Source organism: Rattus norvegicus, chromosome 9 (genome assembly GCF_021556685.1).
Source record: "Rattus norvegicus strain SHRSP/BbbUtx chromosome 9, alternate assembly SHRSP_T2T, whole genome shotgun sequence".
NCBI classification, from domain to species: Eukaryota; Metazoa; Chordata; class Mammalia; order Rodentia; family Muridae; genus Rattus; species Rattus norvegicus.
Window position 1 is genome coordinate 57677917 of NC_141542.1, and position 18629 is coordinate 57696545.

The 18629-nt window shown below is 44.8% G+C and overlaps 1 protein-coding gene across 20 annotated transcripts in view; it reads left to right on the forward strand.

Moving 5' to 3' along the window:
• The first annotated feature begins 2169 nt into the window (after positions 1 to 2169).
• Positions 2170 to 18629, forward strand: part of Il1r1 (interleukin 1 receptor type 1) — a 76381-nt gene continuing 59921 nt past the window's right edge. For 7 of the 20 annotated variants that reach the window (XM_087564888.1, XM_087564901.1, XM_087564887.1 and 4 more), the window contains exon 1: positions 2170 to 2419. Coding sequence is in view for 1 of the 20 variants with exons in the window: in XM_087564883.1 (XP_087421009.1) it covers positions 2417 to 2419 (3 nt within the window). In the remaining 19 variants the exon portion in view is untranslated. Of the gene's footprint in view, positions 2420 to 3616; positions 3796 to 9112; positions 9267 to 10045; positions 10304 to 18629 lie in introns of those variants that run through there. The other 13 variants (XM_087564905.1, XM_087564899.1, XM_087564906.1 and 10 more) reach the window with 9 other exon arrangements.

Sequence of the window (18629 nt, forward strand, 5' to 3'; positions counted from 1 at the left end):
GCAGCTCACTGGTTGCTGCCGTTCCTGTCTGGGCCTGAATAGAACCATTTGTTTTCATTAATTGCCAGGTTATCACAGATGCAGGATTGCTGCCTAGCACAAGAAAACCTTCCAGAAAAGGACACTCAGAAGGATGAGACAGACTGTTAGGAAACCACACAGTTCCTGACTGGACCAACCCCACTCCCAAACCAATCATCTGGATCCCAGCTAGGACTTAAAGAGCTGCAGCAGATGGGGCCCTACCTCTGCCTGGCTAAGGCCTCTTGGGAAGGTACATAATCTAGCATGTTTCTTCATCTTCAAAATGGATCTAAACTTTTACATTTCCCAAAAGAAGAGCCCAATCCAGATCCCCACCTTGCAGAGAGAAGGTAAAGTCTCTCTGATCAAGGGAAATCATCCCTGAGAGCCAAAGGGACTATTCTTCAGGGAATGGTGGAAAATACTAGAAGACAAGGAAAAAGAGGAGGGAGGACATTCTGTGTGGGGTACTTCTTGGAAAGAAAGTAGCAGAAAAGGGATCTAAGCACTCAAATTAAGAGCCAAGGTTTGGCAATGACTTTATGAAATTCATAGGCAAATGGAGGGAACTGGAAAATATCATCCTGAGTGAGGTAACCCAACCACAGAAAACACACATGGTATGCACTCATTGATAAGTGGCTATTAGCCCAAATGCTTGAATTGCCCTAGATGCACAGAACACATGAAACTCAAAAGGGATGACCAAAATGCGGATGCTTCACTCCTTCTTTAAAAGGGGAACAAGAATACCCTTGGGAGGGAATAGGGAGGCAAAGTTTAGAACAGAGGCAGAAGGAACACCCATTCAGAGCCTGTCCCACATGTGACCCATACATATACAGCCACCCAATTAGATAAGATGGATGAAGCAAAGAAGTGCAGGCAGACAGGCACCGGATGTAGATCTCTCCTGAGAGACACAGCCAGAATACGGCAAATACATAGGCGAATGCCATCATTAAACCACTGAACTGAGAACGGGACCCCCGTTGAAGGAATCAGAGAAAGAACTGGAAGAGCTTGAAGGGGCTCGAGACCCCATATGAACAACAATGCCAAGCAACCAGAGCTTCCAGGACTAAGCCACTACCCAAAGACTATACATGGACTGACCCTGGACTCTGACCCCATAGGTAGCAATGAATATCCTAGTAAGAGCACCAGTGGAAGGGGAAGCCCTTGGTCCTGCCAAGACTGAACCCCCAGTGAACTAGATTGTTGGGGGAAGGGCGACAAGGGGGGAAGGATGGGGAGGGGAACACACATAAAGAAGGGGAGGGGGGAGGGGCTAGGGGGATGTTTGGCCCGGAAACCGGGAAAGGGAATAACAATCGAAATGTAAATAAGAAATACCCAAGTTAATAAAGATAAAAAAAAAAAAGAATCAAGGTTTGGGTCTGCAGAGATGGTTCTGTGGTTAAGAGCACTGATTGTTCTCCCAGAGGTCCTGAGTTCAATTCCCAGCAACCACATGGTGGCTCACAATCATCTGTATAAGATCCAGTGCCTTCCTGTTGTGTGTTTGAAGGTAGCTACACTGTGCTCATATCCATTAAATTAATAATATTTTTTTCAAAAAAGGTTTACCCACTGTTTTCTATAGGCAGTGTGACAGCCATTCTGAGTTGCATGAAGATGTCTTAGGAAGAGAACTGAGAGCAACCAGGAATGACCATCCAGGGCCCAGGAGAAGCAGTAGTGAGAGAGCCCTGCAGCAGCCCTCCACCCCCACCCCCAGGGGTCACTGGGCAGGTTCAGGGTTCTGGATCCGATCTCTTTGTAGAACTGAATGAAGTCTTGTGACATTGCCTGGGGACCCTCTGATAGACTGGGTGATGGCAGTGTGTGTTGGGGGTGAGATCCCAGGCCAGGCTCTGTTTGTGAAGAATCAGGGCAGGACTGTAATTCTAGGCCAGGTGTATATCAGTGGCATTATAGAGATGTAATGTAAGGTTAGACAAGGGGAGAAAGCCTTCATTGGAAAATGTGGAAAGCTCATGTGCAGCCAGGGTACTAATATTTCATAAGGGCTTGGCACGTTTACCGAATGCTTCTGGCTTACTGCCCAGCTCTGAGTTTCCTGTTCATAGTTCCCCAGATGTGTCACTGCAGGATTAAAGCCCAAGAGGCTCTGACACAGGCGTCATGAAGAGCCCACTTTCGCTGGGTCGACTCACAAGAAGTCAGCTTTCCGTCAGTCTCGTGCACCCCAGACCCAGTCCAGTGCTTTTTAGGAAGCAAAGCAAAGAGTAAGTAATGCTGTCCTGGCCTAACTGCAGGAGGCATTTTTGGTTTTAACAGCCAGCCTCAGCTTAGCAGACTTCGTTCCCCGGGAGAAAGGTTGCTGGATGTCATCCGAGTTCCCAGTACACGATCGTGAACAACCCAGATGGTAAGATGGCTTGCTGCAATTTAGAATTTCCTGTCTCGATTTTCTCCTTCGTCTGGGGTGTGTGGAGATGTTTACTTACACACGGAAGAGTTACTTGGGAAGGACAAATGGAAACCGAGTAAAGGCAGCACTATGCTGTTCACTCAGAGAAGACACAGAGTTTCTTGGTGTTGTTCTACGTCCCTACAGGCACACTTAACATGAAGACGTGTGTATGAGCGTATTAAGATCGCCTGCAGTTAAGTTTCACTGTGTGGGAGATTCACTATGAAATGCATGGAAACTGTATTTTTAAGTACTTTTAGGGCTTATTGTAGACTCCTTTTAAGCATACTGTTTGCTTGTTAACGTCACTTACGATGTGCTACTTGTAAGCTATCACAGTCGTGGCTCTTGCATCAATGGGATGGGTTGTAAGGTGAGCCTTTTGCAAGGTTCACACCAGACAGGACACTCTTACTAGAGGGTGCGCTGAGAGCCTTGCTATCAGCAGGAGCCACTGGTTGCATTTGAAGTGATCGAGAAACCTGACAGGCAACGCGGGCTCACACACACTTCCTTCAATAAGGGTTTAAAAAAAAAAGCAGCCTTAAAAACCAAGTGCATGCCTTCTCTTTTTGTTTTGTTTTGGAGACAGAGTCTCGCTGTACACTCTGTTTGGAGGCTTTGTACATAGCAATAGAGAAGGTTGTGTATGCACTCAAATGAGGATTGTAAACTTTGCCCTGACTTCTCATTGGATAGCTTAACTGTTACAGTTCCCATCAGCTGTGTTTCTGGTAAAAACAACAACAACAACAACAGGGACAGAATCAGAAAGAATAAAGACAGGAAATAAGGAAAATAAGGTGGGGGACAAAATGAAGTTTCCTGACTTCCATTTAATTCAATCAGATTCCAAATTGTTTCATGCATGACAGTAGTTTTGTGCTGTGTTAGTGATTGTCTAGATTGCTAGAACACAGGGGATGAATTCTCCCAAAGGTACAGCCAGGCAGGAACCAAAGCGTATGGTAAGTCTCAGCATGTGCTGGAGGAGCAGCTGCCCTCTGTGGGTTGCAGGCTCAGTACCTGTTCTCCATGCTCACCGTAAACACGTTGATCTACCGGGAAGGGACAATATGAGAATTAGCCAGAAGATTGGGGAATACTTTCTGAGATTAAGATGGTATTTCTAATCGGGTCATTCATTTTTAGAAGTCATTTTCGACAGCACAGACACTGGTTAAAAACTTTGGGTTCACAAACCTTATTGGCATAAGCCCAACAGTTTGATGAGAAGAAAGACGTGACAGCCATTATGAAGGAATGGTGAAGGTCTGCTTCTAGAATGTGCCTTTCAAAAATTGAGACAGCACTGGTTCATTGTTACAAAGGTAAGTGAGTGCACAGGGATAGTGAAAGGAAGAGAAAAATTCTGCATCCTGGCAAGATGAATCCTGTGTGTGGGCCGTTGTGCCTCTGCACATCCTTCCTCTGAACTCTGAGGGTTTCTGCATGGACTTGGAGACATCAGAGTTTTGAACTATGGAGATGCAATGAAGACTATGTAAATATTCCCAAATCAAACATTTTCTGAAATCCGAACAGTTCTGGTCCCTAGCATTTCAGATATGGGAGAGTTGACCCATAACATGGATGAATATCTTGTCTCCTGAATATATTTGCATTTTGAAGAAATATAATCATACTACACGTGTTTTATTACTTGGTTTTACCTTCTAGAAATATAGTGTGAGCAATTTTTCATAGCAACGAGTTTCTTTTAATCAAGGCGCTAGAGGTTGGGGAGATGGCTCTGTGGGGAGAGAGGTCACCGTGCGTACTAGGTGAGCAGAGACACACGGATCTGGGGAGGCCCCTGGCCAGGCAGTCTGGCTCACTGGAGAGCTCCCGGTTCAATGAGAGGCCCTGTCTCAAAATTAAAAGAAAAAGGTAGAAAAGTGATTGAGGAAGACACCAGAGGTCAACCTCTGGCCTCCACATATGCCCATGTTACTGCACAGGTGTGCCCTACAGGCTTTTAAAACACCTTACATAGCTTATTAAATAGTATCGGTGGATGAGACATTGTTTTCTTTTCTATTGTTAGCAACATAGACTTTATAAATAGTTACAGTGAGCCTTTGCATCTTCTCATGAGTCTTGTCTTGGGATAAGTTCCCAGAGATGGAATCCACTGTTGAATTAATCCTAGGAGTGCGCTACATAAGTGTCCATCACAAGTAGGCAACATTTTCACTGGCCCTGGCCTTTGTTTGTTTGTATAATGATGAATTGTACTAGTTTGGGAAACTTCTGACTCCTTCCCTGCCCTTTGGTTTCAACTTAAATCTTTTTCTTTTTTCTTTTTTTAACACCAAAGTGCCCTTTTACCGTAACTTCTGCCAACCTAGTTTCAGAGGTCTGTGACCTCCTTTGATGTCTCTCAGAAAGTGTGCTGAGGGGGCGGGGTTAACTTCTTTTGCTCTGACTTTTACCTGGGGGGAAACCTCATTACAGGTTTTATCTCTCCTTTAAAGTTGACTTAGATTCAGAGGCACTGTTTGCTGTGTGGAATACTGTAGATAAAAGTGGTTCCCCACTTGTCATTTCTTAATCCATCTGCCTTTAGGAACAGCTCATAATCCATCTGCATTTAGGACAGCATGGTGACTTTCCTCCAGGGATTGTCACCACCTGTGAGTTTTGTTTTGGTCTCCCATGGCCATTCTCTCTCTCTCTCTCTCTCTCTCTCTCTCTCTCTCTCTCTCTCTCTCTCTCTCTCTCTCCTTGCCTGAATTGGGGGTTGACCACCTACTGTGCTTTCAATAAGCAAATCTGGAAGAAGCCAGTAAAAGGGAGCTGGAAACATTGTTACCCGACTCTTTAAGGAAGGGGGTATTCCAAAACAAACAGAGATTTAACAAAGAACCCAGATAGAGCTTTTCTGGGGTGAATGGAAGGCTGGTTTTTGTTTCTACTCAGTGTGTGGTAACATTCTTTATGGGAGCTCCTAAGCAAGTGAATGCTCGGAGTTTGAGCTTGAGAACATGACTGAAGGGGAGACGGACAGAGTGATTTACTCCATCTCCAGCACTGCTGATCAGGACTACACTGATGTTTGTTCTGACCAATGAGAGCAACACTTGTACACCTGATACTTGGTCAGGTCAGGGTCCCGTTTACATTCACGACAGAAGGGAGCATTTTCGCTAGCTTGTTTTGAAGATTAGGAAACGGAGGCATAGAGAACTGAGTCTATTGAAGTCACAGCAGAAGTTGCTGTGGAGGCAGGATTCTTGGTGCAGACAGCCTGACTCTGGAGTCCAGGGGGCTTACAGAGAACTTTGTGTGGTTCACTTGAGTGTATCCTTACATCCTGCCAGATCTTCCCTAAGGAGGAAAAAAAAATTATGTCTTTCTTTGTTTGTTTTGCTTTATTTTACATATTATTTCATTTCTTTCCCAGGAGCCTAAGTGTCACCCTTAAGCATTCGCAAAGATCCCAAAGCTGAAACTTTTTGAGCCACGTTCACACGATGCCACAAGTGGAAAATTACAGCCACAAAACTTTGCTTCACGCCCAAGATTAGGCAAAAACATTATATCAGATACGTGTGCAGGAGATTTAAGTGAAGCAAATGGATCTCACTCTCTCTTTATGTTCATACAAATATTCCAAGATGTGAAAAACTAAAAGCCCACAATCTTAGACACTTTTTTCCCTAACTCAGACAAAGTATATTCATTATTTTCTTGCTCTTGGGCCAGATGAGCAAGCCAAGACCCAGAGCATCAGTAAAAAGCCCACCACGAAACCCACCAGTATACATCAAATGCCCTTCGTTCTAAGCCCACAGACCACCAGGTCCTCCCCAGCTGGGAGCCAATAGCCGTGGTTCTTCTATCAAATGTCCTGAGATGTCAATTCTGATGCCTTTGGAGATGCTGAGGCTGCAAGCTCTATCAGAGATTCTTAATCTCTCTGAATCTACAGGGGCCAGTGGAAAATGTCACCTGGTTTGAATGTTCTGACCACATTGTCCCTGGCTGGATATTCCGTTTATCTTGTCAATCTAACGGTGATTGGTGCCTGAAATGGGCAGAGACTCTTCAACTTTTCACCTGCTGAGGCTTCAAGTCATTACCTAGGGAGCTCAGGGACTGTCCCTGAGAAGGCTAGGATGAGCTGCAGGCTCAGTAACAGAGGTCACTTGTAGCTTCTCACGAGCCACTTCTCTGTCTTCCCTCTGCTTAGCTGTCCTGGTTATAAATGGTCATGCATACAATTACAGAGGGATTTCTATTTACTTTTGGTTAAACTTTTCCATAAACTGTTGCAGTCTTAAATGTAATTAACTTACAGGCAGTGCTATAGATTGGACCCAGGGCCTTCCATATCCGGCAAGCAGCTGTATATCTGAACTACACTCCCAGCCCTAACCCTGTAATTTGAAGGGAGGATAGTTAAATACTAACTGTACATGGTTTGTCTGTCTTTATACATCTTCTTCATACATACAACTTCAGGGGTCTAGATGGTAAGATATTTTGTGGGTCACTGATTTTTTTTAAAGTAGGTGACACACAGCTTTTTCATGTCTGTACTTAAAGGACTGTCCAGGATGTGTCTCTCCCCTCCCTTTCTGCAGCGCAGTATCCTCTTTTTTCTGGTCTTTCACAACAGGCACTTTTCTGAAGGACTGTTCGTTGGTGTCCACTTCTTCCTTACAGTGAACAGTCCATTACAGTCATTACAGTGCATTTCTGTGTCTACTGGGCTGCCTTAACTCTCTGGAGGTCCCTGAAGGCATCTGTAGTCCTTTGTCGTGTTCATCAGTGTTGCAGTGGATAACAGCTTGCCCCTGTCACTTTGCAGATGTTCAAGCACCCATGCCTGTAAGCTGAATGTGACTCAGATAAACAAATCACTTCCCATCCACACCACCAGCTGATACCAATGAGCAGCCCCGTCAGAGATACCCAGTACATTGTTTCCCAATGTACTCCTTCCCAGGCACGAGCCAGTCAGCCAGTCAGTGTGTGTGTGTGTGTGTGTGTGTGTGTACTTGTATGTTTATGTGTACGTATATGGTGTCTGTGTTTGTGTGTGTCTGTGTGTGTGTATGGTGTCTCTCTGTATGTTTCTGTGTCTATGTGTGAAGTTTATTCCTGCGATATCTGTGCGTGTGATGTTTGTGTGTGTATTGTCTCTGTATGTGTTTGTGTGTGTGTGGTTTCTCTCTCTCTCTCTCTCTCTCTCTGTGTTGTCTCTCTATGTGTGGTGTCTCTGTGTGTATATGTACGTGTGTGGTGTTTGTATGTGTGATGTTTATATGTGTGTTTGTGTGTGTGTGGTCTCTGTGTTATCGCTGTGTGAGTGGTATTTGTATGTGTCTGTGTGTGGTGTCTCTCTGTGTGTCTTGTGCTTGTGTCTGTGTGTTTGTACCTCTGTGTGGTGCCTGTGTGTATTGTGTATGTGGTGTGTTCTCACTCTCACATGCATGTGTGGAGGTCAGATGGTGATAGCATGTGACTTTCTCCTTTGCTCTCCATTTTGCTTTTTGAGACAAGTTCTTTCCTTGAACCCAGAGTATGCTGCTTCGACTCGACTGTCTTGCCACTTGGCTTTGCCCTCTCAGGGCTGGGCTTATAGGCACATGCTGCCAAGCCTAGTTTTCATATGGTTCCTGGACATTTGAATCCGTGGTTCTCATGCTTACAGAGCAAGGGCTTGACTCATTGAGCCATCTCCCAAGTTCACCAAGCTAGTTTTTATTGAGGGGGAGAAAAGGTGAGTTCAGTGTCTTACTATTAATATTTTAAAATTCAGTGTGTTGTAAACTGTCTCAGAATGTGAATGAGGTTGGGCATCCATTCTCTTGGTTTAAATAATTACATATCATTACTTCCACTCACTTACCAGTTAGTTTTTGAGGACTTGCTTTGTGTGTGGCCATGGGATAACAAGACAGGTGAAGGGGACCTGGCCACTACCGGAAAATCCTGTGATGAGTACCATAAAAGCCTAAAAGGGCTGTTTAGACAACAAATGGCTGAGCTCTATCTTACTCTAATAATTGGTACTTTTTGAGGGGAAAGGAGGGGCGTCTCAGGACATGAGATGGAGCTACTCAGAGATTGGGCACAGGGTCGTAAAAGTTGTGTTTGAAGAATCAGGCACAGTGGCCCATATCCATATTTTAGCGCTCCAAAGGCTGAGGCAGAGGGATCACAAATCTAAGGCCAACATGGCTATAGAATGAGAGGAGATCCAGTCTCAAACGCAGCAATCAAGCAATGGCTGTTTGAGCATCAGAATGTCTGTGCATGGGTGAAGGGACTGGGGGAGGGTAACAGATGAACCGGACACAGAGACTGAGGGCAGATCATTGTGGGCATTGGGGCAGAGGTAGGAATTTGGATCAGATAGACTTAGGTTGTCAAGTAGGAAGGCAGAACTGGAGCCTCCGTGCTTGAACCTTGCTGACGGTACCTGCTCCAGTGTGTGACATTGTGGTGGCGGGGGTGGGGGGAGGCTCTATGCATCAGCATCTTTTGTTTGTGCCTCAAGAGATCATGATGGGCTGACACTGGGTGAAGGACCTGTGCTTTACCAAGCTCCGACCTCAGCAGGACATAAATAATAAAAGCTTTGTCTGGAATGGCCACAGAGACTTTTAAACACAAAGTACATTTTATCTTTCCTAGAAGCAAAACTCCACTTAGGAAAAGCATTCCCATCTGTTACTCAACGGACTGACCATTTCGCCTCCTGGTTCGGGCGTTTCTGAGAAGCGACTCCCTGGGTGAATTCCAAGTTTCAAATGTCATTCTGTGCTGAGCATTGCTCCAGACCCTACAGGTGGGGAGAGAAAGAGTGGGTAGAGAGGGAAGCACAATCATTAATTGGGGAGAATTTGTCAGTCCACCCTGAGACACATCAGCTGACTATCAAATGGATGCAGAGAGGAAGTAGTGAGGAAGGCCCAGCTACCTTGGAGAACAAGATAAAAATAGGTCTAGTGAGCATGGTCACCAAATGTCATTGAGGCTCTGCCTGGAGATTGCTATAGGTGGGGTCTTACATATCCTTCTCTATGGCTGCAGATGGGTTACAGTCATATTTAGAGATAGGGATAGGAAGTTCCCTCAGCACCACTGCATGGACAAGTGGGGGAGAGGGGCTGAGGCTTCCTGATTTCAGCAAATGATGAACACTACCAGCCTTCTGTGCCAGGGAGCTGAACAAAGTTTCCAGTAGTCCTGCAGTCCATAACGATAGCGAGACAGTGTCCTCTTGCAAGTCATATTCCCCTCTGGTCCATTACTGTGGGCCGACTGGCTCATGAGTTGAGTATGGGCTGGACCGTGGCTTCCATTCTTACTGGCTCTAAGTGTAGAGATGTACTCTCATTATGGAAGGAAAGAGGAAAGAGAAAACACAGTTTTGATCAGACACACCCAGACCCATCTCTAAGGCTAAACTGTCCTAGGTGATTGTTTGTGGCCAGAGAAGAGCAGAGTTAATGTGTACGTGCACAGGAGTGGAAACCCTTGGGATACAGCTTTTGGTAAATATGACCCCAGGGAAGTGGTGATAGATCAGGTTTCCATGGAGCCAGGCGCACCTGGACAGGAAGTGGGGGAGCTGTCAGGTCAGCTAACATCCTAACAGCTTTACCTTCTGGTCCAGGGATGAGGACGAGGGTTATTTCTGAGAAATGACTCCATATGTGAATTCCAAATATATGACGCGCACAGAGCTGCCTCAAGGCAGACTCAGCAGGGGCTGCGCCGTATCAGCGAAAGCATGAAGTTAAAAGGCTCGCCAAGCGAAGTCGCCTCTGGTTGTCTGGATGGGACTGGCTTCTGAGCCTTTAGTTGGCATCATGCAAAACGGTATGTTATCTATTTAAAACCTTCTGTATTCTGCACGCCATTTCTACTCTCTATATTTTATTATGCTGGACTGTACACTAGACTGTCTGGACTCGTCAAGGTGGAACGGATGGTTATGAAAAGCCAATGATTTACAAAACAAGGGTCATAAACTTTGACACATATCTATGGAAACTGAAGCACACGCTGTAGGACTCAGGGATGTTAGGTGTTTGGTTTTCCTATACCCGTGTGGACTGCTTGTTCAGTCTTTAATCCCAGTGTGAGGATATCAGGAGGTAGACTCTCTTGGAGACATTTAGGTTCTGAGGCCCTTGTGCACAATAAGATCAGCACGGTTATCAGACGCTGCCTAGCTTTCTTTTTTGCCATGTGTTCACACAGCAAGAAGCAGGCTCTGGAAAACCAGGAGGTAAGCTGTCACCAGAGTGGGTTTGCAGGCACTTGGGCCTTGGACTTCCAGTCTCCGGAACTGCGGGAGATAGGCATTCATTTTTTTTAAACCATGCTGTTCCTGGTAGCTCGTTATAGCAGTCACAACAAACTAAGGCGCTATGTCAGATCAGTTCACAACGATGGTGTGAACAGATTTAAATTTAAAAAGCCTTGGCAGCGATTTCAGCCAGTGTTTGTCTGAACACTGCCAGACAGTGAAAGAACAGGGCAGCTTTGTTCTAGGACCGCAACAGCACATCTTCATCCTTAGTGGGCTACTGGACTGTTTTACCAGAGGAGGAACCCCTGGGCTTGAACATGTCTTTTCTGTGGAGACACTGAACCTCTCAGCACTAAGATGGTTTCCTCCTGTCTGAAGTCAGCGTTGGGGTTGCTTAGGCATTGCTACCAAAAACACAGCCCAGCATAACCACAAAGCCAACACATTCCAAAGCCATAATTACACCCCGAGAGGCTCATGTAGCTTCCATAATTCTAGAACTTGACTGGAAACTCTGAGTCAACTCCTCCTAGATGCTCTCTTGCCGATGGTTTTATTTGCTCACCTCTTGACCTCTCTGTGTTCTTGAGATGGATGAGTGGTCACCCAGTCTTAGGAGCGGTACCTTGGGCACAGCCTCTTTGCCTAGGGACTACCTTTCCTGGAAGTTCTAGAACAAAAAGTTAGCAGGCATCTATCCCCTTGATGTCACATCTGGGAGCTTTAAAGGCATTACCACGTTTCTCCTGTGGGTTTTGTAGTTTTCAGTTTCTTCCTAAGGAAACAGATTTAGTGCTAGGAGTCATGTTTCTTGGGCTGTAGCAAGTCCACAGAAGACTTCGGATTTGCACATTAGATTTTTGGACTCTCAAACTTCTTTCTCCATCACTGCTAAAGTGATAACAGTGACTCAAGGAAGAACGTAGTCTTTAAAAAAAGATTTTATATACTTTTGTTTTATGGCTCTACATGAGTGTCTGCATTAATACACGTGCCTGCTGCTCTTGGTGTGACCACAGGGTATTGAATTCTTTCCTAAGTAAAGAGAGTTGTGAGTGGCCACCACATGGGTGCTGGAAACTGCATCCACCCCTTCTGTTAGAGCAGCAATACTCGTACCTACTGAGGCCCTGTGAAGGTTTTTTAAAGAAGGGGTATTAGAGCTTTTTGATTGATTTATAATGGGGCTGCACCGTGAGGAACTGAACATAAATTGGAACATATCATTGGACAGTACATGCAACCTACTGACCCTGCCAATTACTGCTGCCTGGAGCACAGTGTACTGTCAAGTGTCTGACGTGTGATTCTCTGGCTGACTGGAAACTTCGCTGTAACTGCTCAGCAGTAATCGAGTAAAATACAGCAGTTCAGGGAAAAAAAAATCCAAATTCAGAACACAAAGTACAGTTTCCATTGCAAGAGCCTCACTCTCGGACCGTCATAAGGTAAACTACAAGCTGAGCCACGAAGAATCTGGGTCAGTCTACCATTGGACATGAATGTCTGGACCATACATTTCTCACTAACACTGAGTTGATTCAAGTTTCTTAGCACAGACCCTGAGGGATAGGACCCACACTGGCATCTGTGAATAAGTTAGTTTTTAAAAAAGGACGTCATGCAAAAGTTTTATTTTTTTAGCCCCTGGAAGGATTGTGAGAAAGTGTTCAGAGGAATTTGGTAACATTTTATGTTAAAAAAAGAATTACATATGAAATACATTTAACAACAAAGTATACATCCAATCATCATGGCATCCCACTAGCAGTTCCCATGGAATAATTAAACAGATTCTGCTAGAAGTGGGTGGGGGGAAATCTGGTCTCTCAGACAGCATCATCTCTTTCTTAACTCCTCTATAAAAGCCTATTCAGATGTTCTCAGGATTTCTTCCCTAGACCGGGGTGGTAGGGGTGGGGGAGGAATCTATGCTCTGCTCAGTGATTGCACTCACACTGACAGGATGCATATTGAAACTTCTTTGACTTAAAAATAAAATCTTATGTGAACCCGCTTTAACTACCTGTTTGAATCAATTTCCCTCAAGGTTTAAGCACTTTTCTACGTTAGTTCTGAGGTGACTCAGAGGGACAAAGGAAGGTGACAGGTTTTGCTCTTGTGGGTGGGAGGGAAATGACAGGCAGCACCTCTCACTGACTGGATGCAGACCATCAGCCTCAAACTGAGGTTAGTTTCATCGTACAAGCCGACTCCTGTGCTTACTTCCCCAAAGTGAAGCTTTTTAACAATTTCGTAAGGCCATGTACCTAGAAACTAGATTCACAGGAAAGTATACACTATGGTAGGACGTAGGATGGGTGTGTGCGTGCTTCCTTTAGGGTGGGTTTCGCACTCAGCTGTTTTAGGGAACCTGAACTCTTTTCTTTGCTTGGCCTCAGTCTGCAGCAATGGATAGAAAACAGTTGGAACAAGATTCTGCTAACATCACCCATCTTGGTTATAAGCAGCAGTCGTGGGTTCTGGCTGTGCATGGAATTCACATGGGGAGCCTTGAAAATACTGATGCCCGGATCTCACCCCGGGGATTTTGGGTATGGTAGGCCTGAGTGCAGCCTTGGTGTCAGGACTCTCCAGATGGTTATGCTATGCTACCACTACTACATAGTATGGGCTGGCTGGGAATCACTGACCTGGGGAGCCACAGCTATTAAGCCAGTCAATTACCCACATAAACAAGGAGCAGGCTAGATCAAGCGTGTGTAGAGGGATTGCCAAATACTGCCTGCTGGGGGATATTTAAGTCCTTTTCTCAGAAAACCTTGTGCCTGGAAGTTCTGGAGGGCCTGTGCCTGCTGAGTGTGCGTCCCACTTTCTTGGGAACTGTGGGCATCAGGCATGTAAACAGGGCCTAATTTCATTCGTTTGACAAATATTGAAACATCTGCTTCGCTTAGCTGTCATCTGCTAGACTAGTGTCTTAAATGAGCATCAGGGTAAGGGAGAGAGCACAAGCAGAGTAAAGTAGGGTTGCTGAGTACCACAGACAGGGTAGGGTGGGGGTGATAAGCCTTGCAGTGTTGCAGAGGACAGAGCTGGAGAGTGCCCTGAATACACCTTGGGGGTATATGATAGGGTGTTTGGGTTGGTCTCAGTGGTGAGGAGATAGAGGAGAACTGGGAGGGGAGCAGAGGAGGAGGGAGGAGGAGGGAAGGAGGAAGAGGAGGAGGGAAGGAGGAAGAGGAGGAAGGGTGGGGAGAGGGAGAGGGAAGGGGAGGATATTCTAAGAGGGAATTGGTAAGACAAAAGCTGGATGCTGAGGAAGCTCACAAGACACTTAAGAGGCTCAGATCTCCTTGTCCTTGAGGGACTTTTTCAAAAAGGAAGGGACAGAGCTGGGAGTGGCTCAGTGGGTGGTAAAGCCCTTGCCAAGCCTCAAGTGTAAGGACTTGAGTTGAGATCCCCAGAACTCACAGAAAGAACTCATAAAAACTCGCATAAACTCACAGAAGCAGTAGTTCAATTCTGTAATCCCAGGGTCGGACAGCAGGATGGGAGAAGCCCTGGAAGCTCCCTGGAAGCTCCCAGGCCAGTTAGCATAGAGTCTGCAACTGTGAGCAACAGGAGACCCTGGCGACAAGCAAGGCAAAGGAAAGATTGACAACCGAGGTGATTGATTGACCTCCATAGGCACGTGTGCACAGGTGGTAGACAGGGAGATGAGGAGACAAGGAAAAGGAGAGAGAGGGATGAGGGAGGGGGAGAGAAGAGAGAGTGATAAATGTGTTTTAAAGCAGAAGGGTAAAGGGAGATGCAGCCAGCGAGTCCAGCATGCTAGATCAGTGGTGTGAGCTGTTTGGGAGGCTCAGGGAGTTCAGGGTGGTCGGTTCCCACTTTGGAGGCTGAGACAAATAACAAGTGGCATTTGCTCAACGGTAGTTGTTAGGCTAATCCGGGTTGCTAGGAGAAATGGAGGGTTTTGTTTCACTTTAGCAGGAGAAAAAGAAGCCCATGGAGCTTACACAGTTGGGACAGCCTTAGTGTTGCATGGACAAGGTAGGTGGGTGGTTTGGCTTCTAGTGCTGGATAGCCCCTCTCATCTCCTAGCTTCTAATACTTGAGTCTGCTCTCAAGTCCACTCCTAAGAAGCAGAAGGGCCTTTTGCCCCTGCATCGTCTTGGTGTTGCTAGCAATGGCAGAGAAACCCTGAAGACAGAGAGCAGAGTGATTTGGAGGTTGGGTGGTTTGTCCCAAAAGAACTGACGAGTGCTGGGCCATTGATTCTTTGGGAAATACAGGAATGACTATTATTTTATTTTCCAAATATGGGGGGGTATAAGGGTCAGTCAAATTGCAGCATGAGCAGAAAAGCATTTCTCAATGCATTGTGAGGATTTTAATTCTAAGAAAGTGCTTGGTTGGCGAAGGGGAGCAGAGAAAGGGTCAGGCTTTCCTGGTGTGGTCTCTCTCCTCTCTAGCTAGATATGGTTATTGATCATATTACATTGTTTTAAAAGTGTTAAAGGATACAAGAAAACAAAGAGGCTTCGGGAACCCTCTCTCCTGCCTAGGTTTGCTGCTTTTCATCGGTAAAAAGGGTGAATTGTGTTGTTGGTCTGATTGGTCCTGGGGATTATGACATTTTCTATGTATAATTTACATGTGGATAGCTTCTCACTTCTGCTTCCTTGTGCTCTGTTGTCAATTCATAATTCCCTTGTGACACACATTTGGCTGGACTTGAAAGAATCTCACAGAAATGAGGAAGAAAAAAAGAATCACGTTAACGAGGTGGCCTTTCACCACACAATGAATCGTAGAAACCCATCTACGTAAGGAAACAAAATACTGAAAAGTCTTAGGTATTTTCTCCTCTTGGAAGGCTGTAGTTTTAATGCAGCGGTTTCAAATATTGGCCAATACTTTGCCATAACTACACCCTGGGCAGACTTGTTGACCAGAGAGCTTCTAGCTGACTCCTCATCCCCAGGCCTTGAAATTCCCATGACTGTGTTGAGTGTTTTCATGGGTTTAGGGATGGAATTCTGGTCCCTATGTTTGCTTGAGCCTCCCTAGTTCCCATTAACTTTTTTTGTTCCCCCTCATCAAGCTCTATGACCAGTTTTGGATACTCACTTTTTTCCTCTTTAGAGCACCCCTGGAATCATAGCACCTTCCCTGCCAGTCTTTGGAGTAACCAAAAAAGATCACAAACAAAACAAAAACAAAAACAAAAACAAAAAACCCAAACAAGCTCAAACCCACTTACTATGTAACATCTTCCATGGTCAGCACTCCATCTATGTTTTGCCTTCACCTAGGGAAGCCATTGCTATTCACATGATCAGATGATGAATTGGGTCAGACAGAGCAGGCACATTGGGTAGTTCTGGCCACTTCCTCAGGCTTCTCCAACAAAAATTTCAGGCAGTTGAAGGGCTCCTCACCCAGGAGCATTTAGTGCTTTGCTGTTTTGTTGACATCACAAAATAAAATGCATGTGCTATTTAATTTCTCTGGATTTCCTGAATCATGAAACCATTGTCAATGTTTATTAATGACCCAAAGAGGTGCTTGTGACATGTCACCCCCAATTTTCCTGCATGTTCCATGCTTATTAATTTATTTAGTTGAATTTACATTTATTCCAAGCCTGGAAAGTCCCCTTAGGAAAGGGTTATATGGATTTCTCTGAAATGGCCTTTGAGTGTGGATACTGCTGGGCAGAAAACATTTACTCAGACCCACCTTCCAAGCAAGCACTTGTTTCAAGAGTCAGCCTCTTTTATTAAGACCTTGGAAAACTACCAAAGTGGTTACCTCCTGGAGTTTCTTATCAAGATCAGACCTGAAGTCATGTATCATTTCTTCCAAAGAAATTCTCTATATCTCTACATGTGCACAAGTACATATTAACACAGTTTCTCCCTGTTCATAGCATTGAGTCAACATTTCAACGCCTTAGACTTTCTTGGCAGATAGAAGCGTCTTTATTTTTAGGAGACATAAACAGACACCTTCATTCTACTTAAAAGTGAGGACTGGTCACCATCAACATTAAGACATACTGAGAAATTTGAAACATTCAGCCTGCTGCTCATCTTTGGCAGGGGGCTACTGATTGGTTATCCCCAAGTAGTGAGGATTATATGAATATTCATGAACTAGGAGTTGGGAGAGTCTGTGGTTGTTGAACATGTCATAGGATGCCTGCCTGATATGGACTCTTGAAGCCCCTTTCCACATACCTTTATATCTCAGCACTGCATATTATGTCCTTTGTCACATACCTTATTGTATGAGAAATCAGTGAACAGCTCCCCTGTGTTCCAAGGTTATCCTAGAAAACTATAGAATGTGAGACATTATATAGTCCTAGACTGGGGTAGAGGAGAGTGACAACCTCGCTCTGGAAATTGATATTTGCAGCATAGGGGACTGTCTTTTGTGACAGTGTCTTTGGGGCCCTCTGTTTATGGAGTCATTATTAACATTTGTCATTATCATAATCGAACTGAATTGTCGAACACCCAGCTGGCGTCTAAGAAATCCTTGCAGGGAGATAAATACATCCATACATCTGGTCACAGACCCAGGCTGGATGTGGACACACAGAACAAAAAACAAAACAAAACAAAACAAAACAAAACAAACTAATTTTATATGCATCTAACTTTATCAAAATAATATAGCGCCAACTCTGCAAATAGAAATGTAAGTATTTAAGGGACTCTAAGTATAACATTTCCATGCTGACATTAGCATAGGTGATATTTTTCTTCGGAGAATTTACATACAGTTAAAACATAAGATCCTACTGGGCTTCACAAACACTCCATTGCCTGTGGGTGGTTTTCCTTTTAAAACACTCTGTGCTGCCTGGTGAAGCCTGGCTGTTCACGGCAGAAACCATAGTGAAATCAGAGCCAAAACCCAGAGAAGACATGTGCCGCCTGTAGGTTATTGTTTAACCTCCCTTGAGTGTGTGAGATTAACTTCTGGATCCGCAACTTGGTGACATGATCTCAGAGAGATTTCACATCCATTTAATATACTGGGAACTATGTGGCAAGCCTGGAGCCAGATGGCCTTCTCTACCAAACAGGGATTTAGTTTGAAGAGACTTCACGGAAATTACATGACAAACCCAGGCTGTTAGCATTGGGTGGAATAGGTAGATCTTATTTATTTTAATTTCCTAGCTACATTGAGATATGATTGGCAAATAACAGCTGCATCTTTTGAAGGTAGATATCGTGGTGACATGATGAATTCATTTAGTATAGAATGAGCCCAGAAATCAAGTCACTTGGCTTATCATAAGCCTTATAGGCACTACCATTTTTTTTTTTGGTCTGTGGGCAGAACATTTATAACCCCCAAATCCAGACAGTCACCCACAGGCTCATGTTTTAAAGCTACAATTAGTGATGTTATTTTCCTAATTATCATTTTTAAATACTTAATGTGCATATGCACTTGTGTGCACATGTGTGAGAGTGAATGTATTCACCCAGGCATGCATGTTTAGAAGCCAGAAGTGGATGTGGTGTGTCTTCCTCTATCACTTTCGGCTTTAGTTTTTGAGACACGCTCTCTCACTGAACCTAGAACTTGCCATTGTGGGTAGACCAGTTGGCTACGCTTTGTCTTTACCTGTCTTTGTTCCTCCAACACTGGGGTTTTGTGACTCCATACCAGGCTTTTACATGAGTGTTGGGGTTTGGACCAGGTATTCCTTAGACTTGTCCAGCAAGTACTTCACCCACTGAACCATCTCCTCCACCCTTACAGTACTAGTTTGTAGGTAGAGCAGCCTTTGACTTTTGTCATTAAAGGCTTGCCTTTGAAGTTTATGACTGCACAAATGTGTTCTCTTAATGTTGGCAGCTCAAAGAAGCTGCAGTTGGGTTTCCATAGCAAATAGTC